This window comes from Staurois parvus, unplaced genomic scaffold (assembly GCF_062004578.1).
Source record: "Staurois parvus isolate SC_StPar_1 unplaced genomic scaffold, SC_StPar_1.0 ptg000220l, whole genome shotgun sequence".
Lineage (NCBI taxonomy): Eukaryota > Metazoa > Chordata > Amphibia > Anura > Ranidae > Staurois > Staurois parvus.
Window position 1 is genome coordinate 438,666 of NW_028318016.1, and position 25,889 is coordinate 464,554.

At 40.4% G+C, this 25,889-nt stretch overlaps 1 protein-coding gene across 1 annotated transcript in view; it reads right to left on the bottom strand.

Moving 5' to 3' along the window:
* PPM1E (protein phosphatase, Mg2+/Mn2+ dependent 1E) overlaps window positions 1–25,889 on the bottom strand; it is a 379,043-nt gene that overhangs the window by 25,459 nt on the left and 327,695 nt on the right. Inside the window, exon 6 of the mRNA XM_089679184.1 lies at window positions 15,994–16,087. Within this exon, the coding sequence (XP_089535310.1) occupies window positions 15,994–16,087 (94 nt within the window). The remainder of the gene's footprint in view (window positions 1–15,993; window positions 16,088–25,889) is intronic.

Consider the following 25,889-nt stretch of genomic DNA (forward strand, 5'->3'; position numbering starts at 1 on the left):
CTTGGTATCCTTTTTCCCCTCTCCCTTTCCCTCACTCTTACCCCATACCTCCCCAGCCCCTAAGCCCTCCCCCGCATCCCTGATTATGTTCTTTCCTACTCGTTCTATTACTCCTATTCAAAGAATATTACTTTTTAAATTTAATATTACAACTTTCCTCCATGACTTCTTTTCTGTAATAGATATATTCCAGGCATGAGTTTGACCTTTTTAAACTCCTCCCACTTTTCCCATCTTATATGGAAAATATCCATCCTATCTTCATCGATATGGTAAAGTTCCTCCAATTTGTAGGCCCTCTCCACCCTTTCTATCCAATCCTTTACTCTCGGTGCCTGTTGTTCCCTCCAGAATTTGGATATCAGGCCCTTCACTGCATTCAAGTAGTACACTAATCCTATTTTTTTATATTTTTTTACTGAGAGCTCAGAGCCATAGAAAAGACAAATCTCTGGTTCCTTTGGAATATTGACCTCCATTATTTCCTGTATTAAGTGTACTATACCTCCCCAGTACTCTTGTATTTTATGACACTCCCACCACAAGTGAAACATTGTGCCTCTATCTCCACATCCCCGCCAATATAAAGGTGAATTATCTCCACTTATCCGATGTGCAACACTCGGTGTAATGTACCATCTTGTCAAGAATTTATAGTTCATTTCTACCTCCTTCATATTTACAGTTCCATGAATTAAACTATACATTTTCTTTTGTTTTTTTCTCATCAATTATTACTCCTAAATCCCTTTCCCATTTCTCTATAAATAGTGGCCTTATATCCATACTTAAACCTGTGAGTATCTTGTATATTTTAGAAGTCCCGTGCTTCACATCTCCTCGTGTTCCTAGTAAGTTCTCAAAGGGGTTCCAATCCTCTTTTTTTCTTAGTGGTTTTGGGAGGTTCCCTAAAAATAACACCATACATCCATTCTCGTGAATATTTCCCTCTTACTTCCCAATTCCCTAAGTGAACATATTTCCCCTCCCTTCATTATATCTCTTAATTGTGCTTCTTTCTTCTTTATCCACTTCCCTGTAATACTTTCTTTACCTGGAGGGAAAAACTCTGTGTACCCAAGGGGCATTAGCAGTGAATTAAATTCCCATCCCATTTGTTTGTGTAGAACATCCCAAACTCTTAAAACATTACATGTAATAAACTTGCTAATCCACGTTACTGAGGAGGTAACCAAATATTTCTGCTTAAATCCATACAATTTAGTGTGTTTTCTATTTTTACCCAGCTTTTCCTCTGTGTGTTATGTGTCCAGTCAAAAATTCTTGCCAATATTACTGAATTATACTATCTTTTTATGTCTGGTACTCCCAAACCACCTTTCTCTTTGTCTCTACTTAGAATATCATAACTAATTCTAGGTTTCTTATTCCTCCAGATAAATATTGTCAGGATTTTTTTAGTTATACTAAAGTATACCTTGGGTAGTTTAATTGGTATCATTTGGAATTTATATAAAATTTTTGGAACAATCACCATTTTTATCAAATTTATCCATCCAATCCATGGTTGAGATCCCCATCCTAATTTCTTTATTTCATCCTTAATCTCATTTAATAGAGAAATATAATTTAATCTATATATATTTTATACCAAGATATTTTAATTCTCTTTCTCTCCAGATAAAGGGGAATTCCTCCTGTAGCATTTTTTTTATCTCTATTTAGAAGGTTTATATTTAAAATCTCTGTTTTAGTTGGATTCATTTTTAAATTTTACAGCTCGCCATATTCTTTTAAAGATTTAATTAAATTTGGCAGTGTTATCCTTGGGTTTCCTACATAGAACAACATGTCATCTGCATAAGCTGCCACCTTATGCTCTATCTCTCCTACCCAAATTCCTTTTATATCTATATTACTTATGGTGGCCAGGAGAGATTCCAGAGATGATACATATAACAATGGAGACAAAAGGCATCCCTGTCTTGTTCCATTCTGCATCTCAGTATATTCTGACAATTCCCCATTTACCATAATTACGGCCGAGGGTTAACTATATAACTTCCTTATCCATTCTCTCATTCTTGGTCCAAATCCCAAAGCTTCCAAGGAGTCTAACATATATCCCCAATTAACTCTGTCAAATGCTTTCTCAGGATCTACCGAGAGTTTCAACCCAGGAGTTTTCTCTTTCCTACTTTTTTGTATGAGAACCTGAGATCTTAATCCGTTGTCTCTACCCTCTCTCCCTGGGACAAATCCTACTTGGTCCATATGTATCCACTTCAGCATTAAATCTTTCAACCTGTTTGCTAGTACTTTTGCATATAATTTAGTATCTGTATTTACAAGGGAAATCGGTCTATAGCTTGCACAGTAGATATCATCTTTACCTTCCTTACGTATAAGGGCAACATGAGCTTGCAGGGATTCCATCCTCATTTCCATCTCTCCTCCTAAAGCGTTCATATATAGCCTCAGTTTTGGTATTAATATTTCTTCATATTTTTTAGAGTATCTTACTGTGTACCCATCGGGTCCTGGGCTTTTCCCAGCTATAGTACTTTTTAATGCTATATGTATTTCTTCTTGTGTGATTTCTATTTACAAGGATTTTAATTGTTATTCGCTTAATTTCGGTAATCCCGCCTTTTTTATATATGCCTGTCTTCTTTCTATTTTTTTTACTTCATCTTCTCCTTTGGTACCATGGGACATAATATTGTATAATTTATTATAATATTCTTTAAACACTTTTGCTATATCTTTAATTGAGTACACTAGTTCTCCTTTATCATCTCTTATTTTCTCTATATAATTCCTAGATTTTTTTTTCCTGTGGGCCCTCATTAAGTATTTTCCTGGTCGATCTCCCTATCTATATCTCTCACTTATCATTTTATTAAAAACTCTCCTCTTATCCTCTTGCAAGAAATTATTTAATTCTTCTCTTTTATTTATTATCTTTTGCATCCCCTCTTTTGTTATTTTATTTTTATGTATCAGCTCTAATTACAGAGTTCTCTAAAAAGTGTATTTATTTTTTCCCCTTCTTTCCCTCTTCTTCTTTGCTCCTATCGCTATTAGGATTCCTCTGATAAAGGCCTTATGAGCTTCCCACACCGTGGCTACCGACACTTTCCCAGAATCATTTTCCTTGAAAAATTGCTCTAGTCGATGGCACAACAGTATGTAATCCAGTCTTGGGTACATCTTGTGTGCATGGGAATAAACCGTATAGTCTCTATCCTTCATATGCTTAATTCTCCATATATCTACTAGTTGACATGGATATAGCATTGTTTTTAGATTTTTTCAAAAACCTGCTACAATCTCTATGCACCGAAGAGGTCACATCCATCTGTGGCTCCATACAGAAATTAAAGTCTCCTGCCACAATCAAATTACCTGTTTTGAAATCCATTAATTTCCTCAGTGTATATTTTAGAAATATCTCCGGTTTCTTATGTGGGCAATAAATATTTGCTAGTGTACATTCTATTTCCTGTATCTTTCCTTTCAAGAACAAGAATCTCTCATCCGGATCTACCCATCTCTCTTCCAACTTAAACCTTATGTTTTTCGCAAATCCTATTGCCACTCCCTTTGCCCGTTTAACTGGGGAATCTGCATAAATCCACTCTGGATAATGCCTACATTGTAACTTCACATTTGTTTCTTGTACTAGTTGGGTCTCTTGTAAAAACACCACAGAGGAAAATCTATGTTGAACCTCTTTAAGGATCCTAAATTTCTTCCCAGGACTATTTAGACCTCTAACATTATATGTCATGAAGCGAATCTTTTCTGTTTTTCTATTTTTCTCTCCTTTCATCCCTCTCCACCCTCCTCCTCTCTCTCCCTCATATCTTCCCCTTAGTTCTCTAGAGTTTCTCCAGACTAGTGTACCTCCAACTATCCCACGTAATCTAAGGCTGCCAGAGTCCCAGGCTGTCTACGTCCTCCCCATACCCTTTTCCCTCCTTCCCATCCATCCCAACCTACCGCCCCTCCCCCCACCCCACCCCCCGCCTTCCCTTCCCCCCACCCCCTTTTAGGCTACTTTCTTGCCCATAAATCATTTGTGGTCCTAACCCCACCTTTGATTCGACTTTAGAGTGAAACTCTAACCATGTACGTCCCTCCAGTATTCATACCTAAACCTGCATGTCACGCCTTACTCAAAAAAGAAAAAACTCAAAGATCCCAAGAAGGAGGCAGAAATAGTAGGAGATAATGAAGAAGAGAAAAAAGAATTCATTCAATTTCCCCCCTTCCTCCCGTCTTGATCCTTTTTACTATTTCTACTCTCTATTCCTTCTTAACATTACCTGCCATCCCTCTTTTTCTTTAGCCCATATCTCCCCTTCTTCTATTTCCCACCCAGGAATATCTATTTTCTGTATATCAAGTCTCTCACAAAAGTCACTCAAGTCTTCAGGATATCTCAATCTTGCCGAACGACCGTTTTTCCATCCATTTAAACACACCAGGAATCCCCAGCTATATCGAATATTCTGCTTTCTCATCTGCTCTAATAATGGTTTCAGAGATCTCCTTCTTATCAGTGTTTCCGCTGCTAGATCAGCAAAAATCAGTATATTTATTTCTCCATATTTTATCACTGTTCTTCCTTTTATCTTCTTCCAAATTTCTTCTTTATCTCGATAGTTATGAAATTGCACAATTACATCTCTCGGATTATCTTTTCTACATTCTTGTTGATGTTTTCCTATTCTATATACTCTGTCCATTTTAAGAGTCTCTGATGTAGGTCTGTCCATTATAGTATTCAGCATTCCCATTAGATCTTCTCCTTGAGAGATCTCTGGAAGACCTTGTATCCTTAGGTTGCATCTCCTATCTCTATTCTCCTGATCTTCTATTTTATATAGTAATTTTCTTTGTTCTTTTCTTATTTCTATCGTCCGTTTTTATAACTTCTGAATAATTTGGGCATGTTTATCCACTTTTTCTTCCGTCTCCTCCACTCTTAATAACATTTGCCCCCAGGTCTTTGTGTATTTTAGCCATTTTTTGTTTTATAGATTTCTCAAGTCCTTTGAACATTTCTGCTATTTCTGTTTTAGTGGGCAGCTGTGAGCTCTTATCTCGTTGTTCTACATTTTCCATCCCCACTTATTCCATTTGTTGACTACTATTGGCTATTCCTTGGGATAGTCTGGAGTTTTCTCCAACACTGATTTCCATCTCACTCCTTTCAGATATTTCCTGTTGTCTTTCTGGGGTCTGTTTCTCCTGTGAGGGTATATATTTCTTAATTGAGCCTGTTTGGGAAACCTTAGGCCCGCCTCCTTTAGGCACTTTATTTTTCATACTGTCCGTAATTTTTCTAAAATTTTTCCGGATTCTAGAGATTTGTTTTTTTAAACTAAATATCCAAGTTATGATCAATTTTATAATCTTCTAGGGGAATTTCTCTCTACTTTCTTTTTTTCCTCTCCCCCCTCTCCTAATCTCCTCCGCCAAGTTCCACTTCTGGGTCTTTGTTTTTATTTTATGCTTCTTCCACTCCTTTTATTTCCTTCTCCTTCCTCTATCTTCCTTTAGACCCCCTGGGTGAACCCCCCTTTAATTTTACAGCAAAACTCTATTCCCTCACATTTCTTCCATCGCAGCAGTCTGCTGCTCTCACTCACCCTCCTGTCGCTTTCTTCCCTTACTCCTGGGTGAGGTGGCTTAGATTACTGTCCTTTGGGGGGTTTAAGTAGTTCCTTCCCATATTAGGCAAGTTGCAGAGAGGGGGGTTCTCCCGTCTTCAGTGGGATCCTGGCAGCCACAGTCCCGGGCGGCTTCCCCACCTCCCAGTGCTTCCTTGCGGCGGGTCACATGACTGCCCCAACGTCCTCCAAGCTCCCGGGAGTATATGGCTCTGGACTGAAAGTGCGGTGATCCCGCTGCAGCAGCCGCCTCTCTGGGAGATCCCCAGTCCACCCGACCTCCACAGCCGATTCGCACCAAGAGTCTCCTCTACCGCTCCACAGGGACCGCGCTCCTCCACCGAGACCACCCCTCTCACCGGTGAGTCTCTCTCTCCTTGGGCATTTCTATGATAGGCAAGACACATGGAGGTAGTTGTGAGCTGAAAGCCCTCACATCGGGCTCTCACTCCATGCCATGGTCAGGCTCCTCCCTACCTCCTAACCCTCCATCATGTGACCCCTAAGAGACACTTCTAACGTGTTATAGCAACCAAGACTACTACTTTAAGTTCACGTAAAGGGATTTCTCTGCTGGGTTAAAAGGGTGGTTTCCGCAGGGCATAGAGAACCAGACTAAGGCCACAAAGGAAGGAGGTGGTGCTCCAAGGGGGGCTGAGTACAAGTAAAAACCTGGATAAAAGTTTTGACAAGGGAGTACGAGGCCAGAAGGTTTTGGAAAAGAATAGCCAAGGTTGAAGCCTGTCCTTTCAGAATGCTTAGAGCCAAGTCCTGATCAAACCCTGATTGTAAGAAGGCCAGAATGCAAAACATTTTCTGAGGCTGAGTGCCTGTGTTCACGCCAGGCAAGAAAGATTTCCAAGTACAATAGTATATCTTTCTGGAAGTGGCTTATCTTGCTTTTAGCAAGACCTGGGTTTCAACAGCCATGACATTAAAGCTAGAGACTGAGAAGCAGGATAAAATTGAGGGCACTGAGACATTCAGTCTGGCCTGTTGGGAAGGGAAGTGGGGGCTCATCTCCTAGCAGTCTGAGTATTTCTGTGTACCAGGTCCTTCTGGGCCAATTTGGTTCAATTAGAACCACTGATTTATTCTCTAGCTCTATTTTGGAGAACAGTCAAGGTAGAATTCACACTGAAGTAAAGGCATAGGTGAGCCTGAACTGAGTCCAGGGTATTACTAAAGCATCCAATGCCAATATTAGGGAATGCTTAGTCTTGGCCACAAAGAAAATATCTTGTGTTTAATCTGGAGGACATGATGTCAGCATTCAGGGTCCCCTATATCTGATATATTAGGCTGAAGATGTCATGGTGAAGGACCCTTTCCCCTTGGTCCAAGCGGTGATGCCTGAAGTAATCCACCTTCCACTTGTCCACTCCTAGGATATGGGCAGCAGAGATAGCTGGACAAGGTTTTTCCATGAGATGACTTTTTCAAGGCAGCATGACTCCTGGGACCCCCTTGGTGATTGAGGTAGGGGATATCAGTGGTAGTGTACGATTGCCTCCTGGTTAGGTGTCCCTAGAGAAAGGCTGTCCTGTAGTGAAGAGTCTACTTTATCGCTCTGAGCTTAAGGATGTTAATGGTGATCTTGGCTTCCTTTGGTGACCATGTTCTTTGGTCCGTGAGGGATTGAACACTCTTTGCTCTGGTCTTGAATGAAATTGGGCAAATGGGACAGTCTCGAATTAAGACACTATGAGATTCAGAACTCTTGTGCAGAATCTCACAGAGGGGCATTTCTTTAATCTCAAGTCAAGAGTGTGAGATCTGATGGAGAGCAGTTTGTTCTTTGAAAGGAAGACTTTTGCTTGGGATGTATTTAGAATCAGGCCCTGATATTCCAGATGGCAGATGTTTGGAAGTTGATAACCCAACCAAAAGCCTGGAATTGTTCTGTGGATATTTGTAGATAGCTGGAAGGGGGACAAATCCTTCAGAAGCGGGTCATCTATACAGCCTGCGATCTAGATGCCCTGAGTTCTGAGAAGAGGTGCAAGTACCCTTGCGGAGGATAAGCCAAAGGGCAGTGCAACAGCTTGGAAATTGTCTCCTACTGCAAAGTGTAGAAAGCTTGGATGAGGAGGATAAATGGGAATATGACAACAGGCATCTTTGATGTCTATGGATGCAAGATATTCCCCTTGTCTTAAAAAGGCAATCACTGACCTTGCAGAATTTTGCAATTTGAAGAGATTTGATTGGGGATTTTAGGTCCAGGATAGGACAAATAACCCCGTTGAGGTTTTTAGTCCCATGAAAAGGGTTGCGTAGAAGCCTTTGAACCTGTCCTCTAGAAGTACTGGATAAATTACTAAACTCTATTTTGTACCCCTGTGAAACTGTGTGAACCCAAATGTAGCGGAGGTCTGGGACTCAGATATAGGTAAACTGTTACATACAGTATGTACCCCCCCCACTCTTGGAAGTGAGGGCATCCCTTCACTGGGAACAGGCCTTTTGGAAATGCTTGGCTGGCTTTGTGGGCCAAGTCTTACACTGGAATGAAGGGTCTTGGCAGTGGAAGCCTGGGTAAATTGAGGTGCTAGAGTCCTTTGAAGAGTAAGATTTTGGGACTTTGCTCTGTGCAAGAAGAACTTTTCCTTTCAAGACATCTTTTATAAATTTGCCAAGTGCCTCTCCAAACAGACGTTTTCTTTCAAAGGGCAAATATGTGAGGTGTCAGATTCAATGACCAGGCTTTCAACCAAAATAATCTGTGCATGTGAAAGGAAAACAGAGTAATTTTGAAGATTTGTGTCATTACTGGTTCTAGGGCATTAACATAAAAAGATAAGGCAGAATGTAATTGCTGTAGTTGCTCAGTTAAAGTATAATCTTGGAAGGCAGGATTGTGTTGGTTGCCCATTGTCCTACTCTAGTTCGCTATGGTATGGTTTGGCAGAGTAAATTGCAGTGATGGCTAGTTGCAGAGCTGGGTTTGTGGGAATAAAGAGAGCCTCTAAGAACATCTTAAACATTTTACCAGCAAAATATTTTAAAGAACGAACATCTTCATTTGGTACAGTGAGATGTTTAAGACTGAGACAGCAGTGTCTACCACCAAAACAGACCATTTCTCAGTGAACTTTTTCTACTGGATAGAGTCCGACAGTGGTCTTTGGAGGGGTGCAAATCTTTTCTGGATTGGCCCAATCATCATAAATTACCCGCTTTATCTGCTTGTGAATGGAGAATTACTTTGATTTAGCAGGTCTCTTTGTACTCAAAGGGGCATGGTTAAACAGAGCATATTCAAGTGCTGAAGCTTTTGCACACAGTACAAGGGAGCATATCCACATACCTAGTCATCCACTTGAGACTAAGTTCTGAGTGGTTACATTTTTAGTGCCAAGTTTGAAAAGCTTTCATCATTCACTGAATACTATCACATAGTACCACTTTTCTGAAAGTCATAATGTATAAACGCATACTATTCAGGACTGGAGGCTACAGTAACAATTCAAATAGAAATATAGGCAAAACTTTTTTTTTTTCATTTTGGATAGAATAAAAGAGTTATAATCCCTGTCAGATTTTTTTGCCATCTGTGTAACATTGGAGAGATTTATCTCACTTCCTGTGCAACACACAAATATGAAGTGCAAGGAAATCCCTGAAAATTAAGGTAATGCCTTGGGGCCTCCCCATTGGAAGATTTCCCCTCTATTCCTTATTCTGGTGACAACCCACAATTTTGGATTTTCTTTTACTTTCATCTTAATTGATAATGGTAAACAGGACAAATAGAGAGGGGGAAACTCCCTAATGGGGACACAGACAGCAATAAAAACATAAAAGTGTTCCATTCCCTCTCCACTCTATCCAAAACTAAAAAAAAATGTTTTGCCTTTAAGTATACTTTCAGTAAACAGGGTGACTCTGTCTTGCCTTGTTCATGTTTCTGGTCCCTATATAAGGGCCAGGCCTTCCCCATAACTTGGGCATACCACCAAATGGGTCTTTAGGGGCTGGGTTCCATAGGGATGGACCATGGCCCTTGGCCTGTATGGCAACCTGGAGGTAACTGCACTGCAGGATGTACCACTGTGTGAGGTCCACGTAAGGCTCCCAAGGTTTGATCAAGGTTACAGCAATCCAGATGCACTGCTTCTATTGTTGTATTAGAGGACAGTGTAGTAGTGTTTGAAGATTCTAAGTTAAATAATAAATTAGTTACAGATGTCTTTGTGAGAGAACAGGTCTGTCACATTAGGACACTAGCAAAAATACTGAGGACAGAGTGGGGTGGGGTTATTTGAGAGAGAGGTACACTAGCGGGCGTGACCTCAGAAGCTTGCCATTGTCGAATCACCTGAAGATACCAGTGGTATAACCCAGAGTCTATGAATATTCATTAGCCTGTGTCATGTACTGTACAATTAGGTTAATATTCTTTCATATAGTTATTAATGCTGCATGTCTGTTTTTGGTCTACTCCTGTGCATAGGCAGGCCCATTCAAAATGAATGGGTTACCTTAAAGGGGAACTATGCTGCCTTCGAGCACCACAAACCAACAATGCTATTTAATTTAGTTATAATATGCAAAGCAAACTCACCCATCCATTCATGTCTCCATGCTTTATTTTGCTCATTTTTCACTTTGAAAAACACCCCTAGCTTTTCTGGCTGTGGCCATCTTAAGTAAGGGCAGATGATTCATGTAGCATTTAATTCCTGGAATCCATCTGCCCTTAGCTCAGGCATGCAAGCAGGAGATTGTGTTTAACTGAGAAAACCCCTCCCCTCCTGAAGACTCCAGGGATGTACGACAATATTTACCTAAGCCTGAAAAGCAGAAAGTAACCAAAGAAATGTAAAAAAAAAATTAAAACAATGATATACATTCCTATTTACTAATGCTAGCAGGATAAAGATTAAAAATAGCCACTGTTGACTGAGCGAGTGAAGTTGCACTTTAATGCAACACACGTTAATGCCTGGTACAACACGTGTTATTGCAATGCACAGGAACAGAGTCCTAGAGTCCATTTGTTGATGCAAAATTAATTTATCTAAAAGGAAATTCGTACTTGAAAGGAAGGTTAATAATAGCCTAGATATTTCTTTTATGTAATGAGCTAAACAAATGTTCTATAAAACTCAGTTTTGTCAAAGATTTGGAAATTGTTCTTGTATTTATTAAGATATTGATTAAATCTTACTTTTCAAAAGGGGTGTACTCATTTATGCTGAGCAGTGTACATGACCCTCATTGTTCATTTCATGGCTTCAGTACTTTTTGAATCACCGATCTGAAACTGATATGCAAAGGGAAGCACAGTGGCTAAATAGCACTTCCGCCTAGCAGTACTAGGGTTGTTGCTTCAAAACCCCACCAAGGCACCACCTGCCTAGAGGTTGCATGTTCTCCCTGTGCCTGTGTGGGTTTCCCACAGTCCAAAGACCTGCTGGTAGGTTAATTGGATCCTGTCTAAATTGGCCCTAGTATGTGTATGTATGAATGTAAGTTAGGGACTTTAGATTGTACGTCCCTTGAGGGTTAGGGACTGATGTTCCAGCTAAGAAAAGATTTTTAAGCTAGAGACAGGCAGACAATTAATTTTCAGAAGGAAGTCAGCAATGGCAGACTTGCTCCTCTTAGCACAGGATTTCTGTTTTTCTGCTTTCACAAAAAATTATGCATTTGTAGTTGTTCCAGCAGCCACAGAAAAAAATGCCAATATGATGTGTTTACTGCATATATCCTTTTTTGCAGTACTGTCTGCAGCCTCCTGGCTCTGTGTACATCCTCCAGTGCGCTGAAATATCTGCTCCAGATAAATGAATTGCTCATTCAGCCTAATTAACAGCAATATTTTGTCTTCACACAGCTTCCTCTAGTGGTGACCTGGAACAGCTTTACAGCAAAGATGGATGCAAACCCATGACCGGGCTGTGCTGCTAGAAATATTATTTTAAAAAATGTTTAGTTTTTTATTGGCATTTCTTGCATTGGGTGTTAGGACACATACACATGCATACCCTATAGTAAACTGAAGTTCTGCTTTAAATTGTGGTCTTCTGTAGGATTGTCTTTAGAGTATATTGACTAATATCATATCCCTCTTTGCACTTTTGCACTCCAACCCATTAATTTTTAGTGGGCCACCAACACATAAGAAAAGAAAAAATAAATCGTACAAGCAGTATTGTTTCTGACAACACACACCTCAATTAACGGTAGTGCAATACCATGCATTGTGGTGAGCTCCAATACACGTGCATTGGAGCTGCAGTGCAGTACCATTCACAACATGTTAATGCATGGAATATACTTTAATATGCTTTGCATTAACGCGTGTTGCTGCAATGCACCACATTGCAAAAGTGTGACTCAGTCCTTGGGCTTTACTGTGTACACTGGCCATAACTTATTATTTAAACGGTCGCCAGTACAGCAGTGTTCTGGTGGTCACTGACTAGTTAAAAAAAGAGGATGGAGGCATGAATAACAGAACAGGTATTAACCCTTTGAGGACCAAGGGACGTATTTGTCCCATGTTTTTAATTGCGTGTATCATCTGATTAAGAACTTAAAACTTTTTTTTTTTTGGTTTGAGTCAAAATATTAGTTCTTATCAACAAACAACAAATGGATCTAGCTTTTTGCCAATTATTTCATGAAATGGCTTAGTTACAGCAAGTGAAGTGTACAAACTTTAAAAACAAAAATGTATTCTTTTGGCGTTCCAAAATCTTACGGTCCTCAAAGGGTTAAGCATTAAATCCCAGCTTGAAGCAGAGCAATATGAAGGAATATGCTTCCAGCTACTCTTTTCACTTCGGTAAAATTCTGCTAAAATTCTTTAAAATAACAACACAGTAAAATAATTCAAATTTTACTGCCCTCTGGTTAAATAAACAGACTTCCTGCAATAATACAATAAAATAACTGACATATTTTGATCACATGGTGTTTATGACAATGTATGGTACATGTACTTACATACTATGCTTTAGCCAGCCTACCGTAGATGCATTGTTCACTTGTGTTTCACCTTTCTCTGAACCATCAAACTTTACAATAACAAACATTTATACAAGAAGGAGCACCTGTCCTTGTTCCTGCTTTTGGTTTCCACTTTTGTCAAACAAAAAATGTTAAACTAGTCTGCTTCAAAGAGAAACATCTGTCACCATGACCTAAGCTATTGAAGTACTGTACAGCCAAAAGTTTGAGGACAACTGTCTTTAAGAAGAAAAAAAAAAAAAAAAAAAGCAATGACGGAGAAGCAATATTGTTTACTCTCTTAGGGAACTGTTTTTATGTTTATCAGAATAAAAGTATAATATCTTGTACAATTGTTGGTTCACAGATTTTGATTTTATAAATATCCCTGAATGCTGTCTGCTGATTTTTTGAATGAACAGAACTGCAAGCAATCAAGCAACAATAATTCTTTACCCAGATGAAGAGTGTGGGCCAGCAGATATGAAGCAATTGCAGTGCATAATGCCCCTTCCACATGGGGCGGACTCCGCTGATCCCCACTGAGCAAGCAGATGGCTGGTCCGTGTCAGCTCTGCTTATGCAGAGCAGGCACACACACAGCCTGCTGTCCTCTATGGATGGTCAGATGTAAATAGATCGCCTGTCTGTTTACAACCAACTGCCTTCTGATCCGATCTGCTAGACTGATGGGGAACGGATCCCCATCTGCCTGTTGTTATCAGATAGGATCAGATGTAGAACACAAGCCCATTTACATCCGCCACTCCATAGTGGATAATAGAGGGTCCAATCGGGTGAAAGGGGCCTAAATCCTTGGTAATTCAAGAAATAAAAAAACATCCCATATCATACCCCACTTTTTTTTGTTTGTAAAGCTGGTCATAGAAGGATAGAAATTTGTCTGGTTCAGACAAGCAGCCTGTCTGGGTTTTTTCCTTTGACTACTGCTGCTGCTGGCTATATCTGCCAGCAGTAATCATTGTATTCAGACCTTGGGGAAACTTCCTACTGTCAGAGACAGTGGGGAACCCTCCCACTGACAGCATACAATAGCAGAGCGGGAGGGATTCCCCCATCAACAATGACTATGTTGATGGGCAAATCAAGAAATTTTCTTTGGTTGAAGGAAAGAAAATTGCTTGATGTATGGCCAGCCTAAGTCATGATATTCCACAGGAAATATATAAGACAACATGCCTTTCTCCAGAAGGGATATATTTGCATAACAGTACGGAAGTAGTAGTTCAACTGTATTCAGCTACTCATCTGCCTTCCAGCTTGTAACAGTGTTTAATCTAAGGACATTCAAATCTTTCATATTCTTAACAAGCAGCAAATGAGCTTTAAATCTTCACTGAATCCACAACTGACGTATATAGTGGCAAGCCCTATAGAGCATTCCATCCTCAAACACAGAATAGGTGCACTGGGAGGGGAAGCTAAGCTGCTGAACGCACCAACTTCTGCAGTGAATTTTAAAGATGACTTATGCCACAGTGCCAACAGTGACAGACCTGTTTTAAAGCTCATTAAGTTAAGTAAATACTTGAATGTCCATAGCCTGGCCACAGCTATATTTTAAGGAAAAAGATGAATTAGAAGGTGATGCTTATGCCAATGGAAACATGTAGGGCAAACCAGTTGGCCATGTTGCATTATTTTAATTTATCCAGCCACCATGTCTTCCCTTGTATTTAGACAACACCAGTAATCTGTCTTCTCTACATCCTGTCTTCTCAATAGCTATAAAGATGTAGATACTGCACAGCAAACGTAAATACAGTGACAACCCAAAAACATAAATACATGTAATATACTGCAATCCTTAGATGTAGTGGATGCATTAGTTTTCTACTTTAGGCTTTTAGGCTCTCTCTGTTTTCACCTGATGTTCTGGCCAACAAAACAATTCCTGTCTTAGGGTGTCTTCACTCTGGATGGAGGGGCAACAGAGGCACCTATGGACAGCAGCATTGTTAATCTGGGAAGAGGGTAGGGTTACATGCACTAGCAGATTTAGATGGACTTGACTAATACTAAACTTTGAATAATTATATATATATATATATATATATATATAAAATACTTTTTATTGCTATCAGTCTCCTCCAAATCTCCAATATCCTTTTTTTGCCTGTGATCTGACTTCCTGTTAGAGGATGACTGTTCATTCTCCATGGTCCCACTGTAAGTAGGATCTTACCCACTCTCTCTTTCTCACTGAGAACTATGAACTAAGGGATGTGTAGTGTGCACAGAGCACACTACACATCCCATGTCTGTAACTAATGTGCACTGCTTGTTTCAAACAAACAGAAGTTAGGGGAGGTTCAGGAGCTCATGAAGGATGTTACAAGGAAATAGAAAAACAGATTTTTCCATGAAAGATAGATTAAAGGGCCATGAAATAGTGGATTTTTTTAATCTTAACTCAAGCTAACCATGTTTAAGCAATTACAGAAACAGTTTTGTTTGCTTCTGTGATAAATGCTTTGTATTAATAAACAAAAGCTGATCACTGTAAATGGTTTGACCCAACCCTCTGCCATTTTTGCTAGACAGCTTGCTCTGTTGAAGGAAGGATCACCTGATGAAAATAAAGCGGGTATCAGTTGTATACCTCAGCTACATACAGTATACATCAATGTATTTTGTCAGTGATATGGACTTCCCATCCAGCTACCCAAAGAAAGTCATTCACAGGAAGCGTATTTTCTGAATGAATACAAGGCTTCTTCTGGTTGGCTGATGGATGACATCACAATCTCCACCTCAGTCAGAGGAATATTTGTATCCATTTAAAAAATACAAAGCTGGTAGTGAATGGCTGAGCAGCGCTCAGTCCGATTTGATTTTGTGCCCAAAGCAGGACAGGAAGTCCCCATTCTGCTGCCAAAAGACAGGGCTCTATACATTTGTAGCCATTGTAACGGTTAGTGAAATAAATAGTTCATTTAGATCAGCTTGGCACAAATTAACTATTTAAAGTCACAAATACTTGGAGCTAGGCTTCAAATAAAGATTCAGCAGGAACACAACAATAAGCAATCAGATCAGTCAGGGGCAATACATTTCACTTACAATGCCATTTCACTTACTAGGTACCACGCTGCATGAGCTTGGGCCTCCACAGACCTACATGTTAAATAAAGACTACAGCTTTGGAATAAATGCTCAGGACATTATTCAGATTAGATAATAGAGTCATAGGGCCTTTGCAATTTAATTGCATTGTAGGTGAGATGACTAAGGATTTCCCTATGTAATTTATCTTCTCTTTGGTGTTTCTTTAGCTTTCTGTCTGTCTGAGACCATCAAGCACTTAATTAAAATAAGAGTCATAAAGAGACAGAGGAGAAGAGAGAATTAATTAAAGTCAATCTCTTACCAATAGCTCTGGAGACAGACAGGCTTCCATTAACTCTCCATGCCCCAAACCAGACCACGCAACCTCCCAAGGCCTCTATGCGATGTTTTTCATCCTTTGGACACACAAACACAAGGAATATCAAAATCCTTGCATAACATGTAAGAAGAATAAAGTCATTAAAGGCCTTATAGGCCTATTAATTATAGGTTAGTTTATTTCAGGATTTCTTTTAGGACTAAAATAGATTCTACTTTATAGGCAGTAACATGTACAGTAAAAGCATTTAACCTTCCAGAAATATTTTACAGTAAAACAAAGCATACAGTTATTGCAAATTTGGGTGGGCCAAAGCTGCACTGGATTTTGAAGTGATGATTTTGTTCACTGCCCAGGCATAGGCTGAAACAAGTCCAATGTTAAAATGCACATCCTCTATTTGCCTTGGCCATTGAGCTGTTGGAAACTCCTATATGCCTAGATCTATAGTCGGATTCAAAAGGGGGGACTTAGAAGAGAAAATTGATCTATACGCAGATGATGTGTTGTTTCTGGAGGATACGTGTGGTTTCTTTGAGAGCCTGATGGGCCTAGTAGAGAGATTTGGGACCTGTTCAGGCTTTACAGTTAATTGGAGTAAATCCACTCTCTTACCTTTTGATCCAGTATCTAGGGCAATCCCAAGCTCTGCCTCTCAAATTAAACTGATGGATTCCTTTATTTACCAGGGTAAATTTGTATATCTAAGTATATTTCCCTTGATATCCTTCCCCTGATCACCAAATTTAAAAGTAAATTGGTGAGTTGGTGTAAACTACTGCTGACAGTTGTGGGACGTGTCAATCTTACTATGTGCTGCCACCCTTTGGATTCCATTACACATGTTTAAAAAAATCTGACAATATTGTTTTCCAAAATCTGGGATGCTTGGCTGGTAATTCTTTGGCCTAGCCCTTACACAATTGATCCTGGACAGGTTGATCCTTACTGTTGTTCAAATAAGGGTGATGTGGTATGCAAATAATTGTACTTATTTCTGTTTTGTCTCATTTCACTCTGGGGGAATTGATCCTTACACTGCTGTGACACATTAAGAGATGTTTTTCCAAGATTCTTATTGTAACAGCTTGTACAACCCCAATTCCAAAAAAAGTTGGATCGCTGTGCAAAATCTACATAAACAGAATGCAATGATATGTAAATCTCATAAACCCATATTTTATTCACAATAGAAAATATATTAAATGTTTAAACGGAGAAAATTAACTATTTTAAGAAAAAAGAAGGTAATTTTGAAACTGATGGCAGTAACATTTCTCAAAAAAGTTGGGACAGGGCAACAAAAAGCTGGCAAAGTAAGTGCTACTAACAAGGAAGAGAGGGAAAAACATTTTGCAATTCGGCTAATTAGCAACAGGTCAATAACCTGTAACATCTTAGAGAGTCAGAGTGTCTCCGAAGTAAAGATGGGCAGAGATTCGCCAATCTGTAAAATCTAAAAATTGTCAAACAGATTCAGAATAATGTTCCTCAATGTAAAATTGCATGCTTTAAATATATCATCATCTACAGTACATAAAATCCTCAAAAGATTCAGAGAATCTGGAGAATTCTCTGTGTGCAAGGGGCAAAGCCGAAACTTAATATTGGATGCCCATGAACTTCTGGCCCTCAGGCAGCACTGCATTAAGAACATACTAGATTCTGTAATGGACAAAATAAAATCACTGTCTGTGAACACAGTTTGCCATGCCATTCAAAAATGCAAGTTAAAGATCTATCAAGCAAAGAAGAAGCAATATCTGAACATGATCCAGAAATGCTGCCAACTTCTCTGGGCCAAATCACATTTAGAATGGTCTGTTGCAAAGTGGAAAACTGTTCTATGGTCAGACGAATTGAAACTTGACATTATTTTTAGCAACCATCGGCTCCACATTCTACAGACAGCTTGTTATCAGCACTCAGTTCAAAAGCCAACATCTCTGATGGTATGAGGATGCATTAGTGCATAAGAAATAGACCACTTGCACATCTGGAAAGGCACCATCAGTGCTGAAAGGTATAACTAGGTTTTAGAGAAGTATATGCTCCCATCCAGACAATGTCTTTTTCAAGGAAGGCCTGGCATATTTCATCAGGACAATGTTAAACCTCATACTGAATCTTTGACAACAGCATAGTTTAATAGAAGAGTCTGGGTGCTTAACTGGCCTGCTTGTAGTACAGATCTTTCGCCAACTGAAGATATTTGATGTATCTTGAAATGAAAAATATGACAAAGATCACCCAGGACTGGTGAACAGTTAGAATTCTAAATCGGCAGAAAATAGACAACATTCTTCTCCCAAAATTCCAGCAAATGGTCTCTTCAGTTCCCAGACGCTTACAGAGTGTTGCTAAAAGAAGAGGAGATGCTACACCATGGTAAACATGGCTGTGTCCCAATCTTTTTCAGATGTGTTGCTGCCATCCATTTCAAAATGATGATTATTTTTTTCTTAAACTTTTTTCATTTATTTTTTTCCCTTTATTTTTGTTCTGGACATTAAAGTGTTACTAAACCCATGACCTTGCATTCACTATATCTGGTCTCCCACAGTACACATAACATGGATATGCAATTATTTTAGTAAATATAAACTGCTAAATACCTTTTCTCATCAGCAGTTAGAGCAGTTGTCAGGGATCCCGGGTCCTCGGCGGCGCGCGCATGCGCAGACCGCCGATCCGTCGCAGCCGGCGAGCGCAGAGTCCTCGGCGATCGCGGCGGCCGCGCATGCGCAGTAGCGATCGCGGCCGCACCAATGGGAGAGCAGGGCGCTCTATTTAAAGCTGCCCTGTGCATCTCCAAGTTGCCACAAGGTCTTGTTCCTGTCCTGTAAGTACGCTTCCTTGTTGCCAAACTCTGCCTGTTCTGTTTATGCTGACCTTCTCCTGCTCTGACCCCGGCTCCTCCCTGACCATCCTTCTGCCTGACCCTCTGTACCGCTGCCCGCTACCTGCTGAACCTGGCTTGTGACCCCGACCATTCTCCGCTTACTCCCCCTGTACCACGCTGCCCGCACAATACCGACCCGGCTAGTCTGACCTCGCCTACTCCTGATAGTTGCCCATCCATCCCACTCGGATCGGGATCTGTCATCCCATCCATCCAGCTCGGATCGGGATCTGTCATCCCATCCATCCCGCTCGGATCGGGATCTGTCGTCCCCTTCACAGCAGGCTCAACCCGGGCACATACCCTCAGCGGGACCCCTCTGCCACCGCCGGGGGTGCCCAGGGACGCGACCTGGTTTCAGTCTTGCACCAAGTCCATCCCCACCATCAGGGGCCCTGGTGAAAAGGCAGACTGGGGCTTAGACTCCGCGTCCTGGGAAACCCCGTGCCGTGGACCACTAGAGATCCCGTTGGGCGGAGCCTGACAGCAGTCTTGTGACTTCTATCAGTTTCCAGCAGAGCACTGGTTAAAGCTTGTAGGAGGAGTTTTATTTTTGCTCTAGGAGGATGCAGAACCCCTGACCTCTGTCTGGACAGTGCTGATTGGCCTTGTGCTGATCACATGTTCTCTCCCAAGAAAAAGAAAACCCTCTCTAGCCATACACACCAAACTGAGCATGTGCGGAGTGACTCCACATTATATGTCTTATCAGGAGATAAGAGGGGGACACTGGAAGTAGGGGAGGATCAGAGAAGTCAGGATCAAACAGCCTTTTTACATAATGCAGAGGATTAACCCCTTAGGTTCCACAGTGAGTATAACAAACATGCTTTACTACATATACAGACCGATTTTACTGTTGTGGGTTTAATAACACTTTACTACTGAAATTTTAAAGATAGACAACTACTATCTTCATATTGTAAAAGAAGTTGTAAATTCTGTATAAAATTGTATTCTATTTTGTATGTTTTGCCTATGTATTGTACACTGCACTCATTGTGCACACTACACTAATAATGTTTTGATTGCATATTTGCATCATTTTGAATCTTGATTAGAAATTAGCCTGCCTATGTAACACCCCATTACCATAAAAGTACAATTGTAATATTAATGTGATGCCTACGTAACCATGTGTATAAAAACTTTCAAATGCACCAAATAAACAGAACAGTTATTTGGAAAGATGCTGAATGTATCTTTTGTGTCTCTTCTCTACTGCAGTATTTATCTTAAATTTGGAACCACTAATCAATATGAGGATAGGAGTTGCCCATCTATAAAATTTCAGTGTAAATGTCCAGAACAATTTTCACCCAGTGATCCAGCCAGTAACACACTTCCTATTCTAGAGTGACAACGCTCACTGTACTGTAGCTATAGAGAAGCAGCATTATATGTATGAAGAGAAATGGTGCTGCGCTAATTATCCTAAAAGTGAATAAACAAAATACAAAAAATGTGTATACAAATCTGCACTACTAATAAATAATTGAGTGAACATCCACATAAACCCACACATGAGTAAACAATCCACATAGAACCATATAACTAAATGTGCAGAGGAATATCAACAAGAGCGAATCCACAATATGTGTATTGAGTGGCAATATGGATGAAAAGTGACCAAATAGTGAATGCAAAAAACATCAAGTGTTCAATGGATAAATAGCATAAAGATGACATAAGAAAAACAAAATGCTGTCAATGGCGATAAAATAGTGACATAAAAGAGTGGCAACAAAGATAAAATGTGGCCAAATAGTGAATGTAAAAAAGCATCATGTGTTCAGTAGATGAAATGCATAAAAATATAGGATGAACCAAATAAATAAGTGGCAAAAAAAAGACAAATAGTCCCAAAACAGTCCTAAAAAGCACAAAGCTGTGAAAAATCAGTGACTAAAAACGGGCGATCCTTCACTGCCTAGTGTGCACGCTCACCTTCAAACCGCGACCCGCAAGCAGTCACAAAGCATAAATACAGGTAGATGATCCCCAACTGGATGGATCTCAATAATAAGGGCCCTAATGAAGTCACGCGACTTGTGACGTAACGCGTAGGACGGAAGGGTGTTGACATCATTCCGGTAAGGATGGCACACGCCATGGCATCTTGGTAATCCCAACCTCATACACCCTGTACTGCTTAATACAGTGATTGCATTTTGGGTCTGCAGACTCGTTTACACTTGTGAGCAGTTTCTTTTTAACCACTTGACCTCCAGAGGATTTACCCCCCTTAATGACCAGGCCTCTTTTTGCTACTCGGCGCTGCACTAATTCAACTGATAATTGCACGGTCATGCAATGCTGCACCCAAACGAAATTTACATCCTTTTTATAGAGCTTTCTTTTGGTGGTATTTGATCACCTGTGCGCTTTTTCACGCTATAAACAAAAAAAGGCCAAACATTTTGAAGAAAAACAATATTTTTTACTTTCAGCTATAAAAAATATATAGTAAACTCAAAGTTGGTTATAAATTTAGGCCAAAATGTATTCTGCTACATGTTTTTGGTAAAAAAAATCCCAATAAGTGTATATTGATTGCTTTGTGTGAAAGTTATAGCGTCTACAAACTATGGTATAGATACTGCAATTTACGCCATTTTTTTGCTATACAGCGCTGCGCTAGTTTAATGGACAATTGCGCGGTCATGCAATAAGGTACATAAATGAAATTTACATCCTTTTTTTCCCACAAATTGAGCTTTCTTTCGGTGGTATTTGATCGCCTGTGCGGTTTTTATTTTTTGCGCTATAAAAAAAAGGCTGACAATTTTGAGGAAAAAAAACAATATTTTGGACTTTTTGCTATAAAACGTCCAGTGAAAACAAATGTAAAAATCAAATTTAGTCATAAATTTCTGCCAAAATGCATTCTGCGACATGTCTTTGCTAAAAAAAAAACCCAATACGTGTAAATTAATTGGTTTACGTGAAAGTTATAGCGTTTACAAATGGTGAGAAAGATACTTTGATTTTGTTTTTTTTTATACTAATAATGGCGGCGATCAGCGACTTATGGCGGCGATCAGTGACTTATGGCGGCGATCAGCGACTTATGGCGGGACTGCGGCGGACATTCTGACATTGGGGGGTACTGACTTGGGGTCACTGACATCCCCAGTGACACCAATACAGTGATCAGTGCAAAAAAAAAAAAAAAACACTGACACTGTACTAATGGCACTGGGGAGGAAGGGGTTAAGTTTATTTTTCAGGGAAAGGGTTAACTGTGTGAGGGGAGTGTTTTACTAGGGGGCGGGAGTGTGTACTGCAGGGAAAACCGCTGATCGGGAGAGAGAAACTCTTCTGTCCCGATCAGCGTGTCCTGGAGCTGTCAGGGAACTGACAGAAAGCACAGCTACTGCAGCTGTGCTCTGTCAGCGATTGCCGCTGATCGCCGGGACATAGCCGGTAACGACCGGCTGTGACCCGGTGACTGACATCCACGGCTGTGATCGGCGGGACAGGTAGGGCTGCAGCGCGCGTGCCCCCTACCTGTTTACAAACCACACGTTTTAAAACGTGCTTTTGCCCAGCCGTGCCGCCCTGCCGCCGTGTTTATACAATGGCTAGGCGGCATGTGGTTAAACATATTAATAAAGCCTTACTTACTACACTATGGAAGCTCTCTTTTGATCCTTTCTTATGAGGAATTTGGAGGTGGAGGAGATTTAAAGTTACACACCCTTAAGGACACTGTTATTACTGATTGCTGTGTATGCCATGGAGAGGAGCCTTCATGTATCTTACCATTGAGATCCATTCGGTTGGGGATCATCTACCTGTATTTATGCTTTGTGACTCCTTGTGAGTCACAGTTTGAAGGTGAGTGCTCACACTAGGCGGTGAACGATCACCCGTTTGTTTGTGGTCACTGATTTTTCACAGCTTTGTGCTGAAGATACACACACCGTTTGTGTTTTTGGGACTGTTTTTGGGACTATTTGTCTTTTTTTTGCCACTTATTTATTGCTATTGATCTTATTTGTTTTTTTTATACATTTGTATGCATTTAATCCACTGAACACTTTGTTTTTTTACATTCACTATTTGGCCATGTTTCATCTTTGTTGACACTTTTTTATCGCTATTGACAGCAATTTGTTTTTCTTATATGTTATCTCTATGCTATTTATCCACTGAACACTTGATGTTTTTTGCATTCACTATTTGGTCACTTTTCATCCATATTGCCACTTGATACACATATTGTGGATCCACTCTTGTTGATATTCCTCTGCACATTAGTTATATGGTTCTGTGTGGATTGTTTACTCATGTTTGAGTTTATGTGATTTTTCACTCATGTTTGGGTTTATGTGTTTGTTCATTAACCACTTGCCTACCAGGCACTTATACCCCCTTCCTTACCAGGCCAATTTTCAGCTTTCAGCGCTGCCGCACTTTGATTGACAATTGCGCGGTCATGCAACATTGTACCCATATGAAATTTTGATCATTTTTTTCTCACAAATAGAGCTTTCTTTTGGTGGTATTTAATTGCCACTGGGCACTTTACTTTTTGCGCTATAAATAAAAAAAGTGCAAAAAATTTGAAAATTTTCTTTGTTTCTATTATAAAATTTTTCAAACAGGTATTTTTTCTCCTTCACTGATGTGCGTTGATGAGGCAGCACTGATGGGCACTGATAGGCGGCACTGATGGGCACTGATAGGTAGCACTAAAGGGCACTGATAGGCAGTACTAATGAGGCGGCACTAATATGCAGCACTGATAGGCGGCACTGATAGGTGACACTGATGATGGGTACTGATAGACGGCACTGACTGGCATCACTGCTGGGCACTGACTGGCGGCACTGACTGGCACAACCCCTGGGCACTGACTGGCAGCACTGCTGGGCTGCACTGGTGGGTGGCACTGGTGGGCAGCACTGGTGGGTGGGCACAGGTGGGTGGCACTGGTAGGTGGGCACAGGTGGGTGGCACTTCTGGGCACAGGTAGGTGGCACTTCTGGGCACAGGTAGGTGGCACTGCAGAGTGGCACAGGTGGGTGATCTGCTGGGCACAGGTGGGCGGAGCTAGTGGGCGCACTGCTGGGCACTTGCGGGTGGCACTGCTGGGCACCGATCATCAGGGCACTGATCATCAGTGTCCTGATGATCGGTGCCGATCCCCGCTGTGACAACTGCCGGTTCTCGGCAGTACTTTCCTCACGATCTGACAGCGTGAGGAAAGTGCAGCCAAGAACCGGCACTTGCATTTCCCTGTGATCAGCGTGTCATTGGACACCGCTGATCATGTGGTAAAAGGCCGCTGGGATCGGCCTTTTACCACATCACGTGATCAGCTGTGTCCGTAGGACACAGCGATCACGGAGATCGCCGGGTGCGCGCCCCCTGGGGCGCGCAGGAGAGCGCGTTCTGGGGGGACGTCATATGACGTCCACCCAGAACTGGCCGGCCGCAGTGAAGCCATCATTCGGCTATCTGCGGTCGGCTACTAGTTAATTTACTTATCAGTAGTGCAGATTTTTATACACATTTTTTTTGTATTTATGTGTATTGGTTATTCACTTTTAGGATAAGTAGTGCAGCACCATTTCTCTTCATACATCTGTTTCACTATTTGATTGTAGCTAGGTGCTAGCAGCCACTTTATTTTGGGTTAGTACATTTGGCAGCGCAGGAGGCTTCTCTCTTTTTTCTCTCTTAGAGATGCAGCATTGTTACCTCCCCCTCTTGATAACATAGGGGACAGATGTTCTGTAGTTCACCAAGGTTAACTGAGCAGGGCTGATAACAGTGGAGAGAGCACGGAGTTAAGAGCTCACTGGATTTCTAGCAGGATCAATGGTTACCTGTTTTTCTTTTGCACTTATCAAGCAGGTATAACAAAACACTCTAAATATTTAAAAGACCAAACGAAGAAATTAGGAGGAGTTAACTGTTAAGGGTTACATACACTTTAAAGTTAACCAGTTGCAATCAAATTATGCAACAATCTGAGCATTTAGTCTTGAGGTAATTATTACTCCCTGCATAGCAGGGTCACATCAACCATTTCTAGTCCGGGCCATTTCGGACATTCATCTCCTACAGGTACAAATCTGCATTTTTGCTAGAAAACACTTAAAACCCCCAAGCATTATATATTTTTAAAGCAGAGGCCCTAGAGAATAAAATAGTGGTTGCTGCATATTTTTATTGCACGACAGTTGTGCAGTGGTTTTTCAAACACAAATTTTACAGTTTAAAAAAAATACACTTTAATGCATTTTAATGCACAGAAAGACAATATAATACCAAATTGTTTGGAAAAATATAAAAATATGATGTTATGCAGAGTAAATACATACCAAACATGTCTCACTTTAAAATTGTACCTTTATTTTTTTTTCTTTTGTATCAACTTTATTGCTATCACAAGGGATGAACAATGGGAAGAGTTCACTGAAAAAAAAATGATACAGGGATCATAGTTGTAGCCTCAACCATGATCCCAGTATAACAACTTCAACTTTATGTCGTTTATAAATGGCCTAAGAACAGGAAGTGGTTAAAGAAACCCATAACTCTTTATATTCCATGTAGCTCATGGCCTGTTATTTGACCTGTGTCAGACTCATTTAGAAACTAGGAGACATTGTACTGTATGAGGCCAGAAAATTGAAAGGGCAGCAACAAAAATTCAGATGACCACTAACCACTTAAAAGGGAGGTGTTCTGTAGCCCAGATAGAGGATGACAGTTCTGTTCTTCCCTAAATACAGTACAGTGAGTGATGGTTATCATTCTAGGACAGGAAGTGTAATACTGGCAGGATCTTCGGCTGTAAAACTTAGCCTTTGTTGAAACATTTTAAAGTGCTACAGTTCGTTGCAGACTGGACCATTTATTGTGTGATAAAGTGTGGCATTTCAATGAGTTATAAATGCTACATTTAATCTAAATGTTTTTGTTGTTGTTTTTTGGTAAATGCTTTGTTAGCAAATTATAA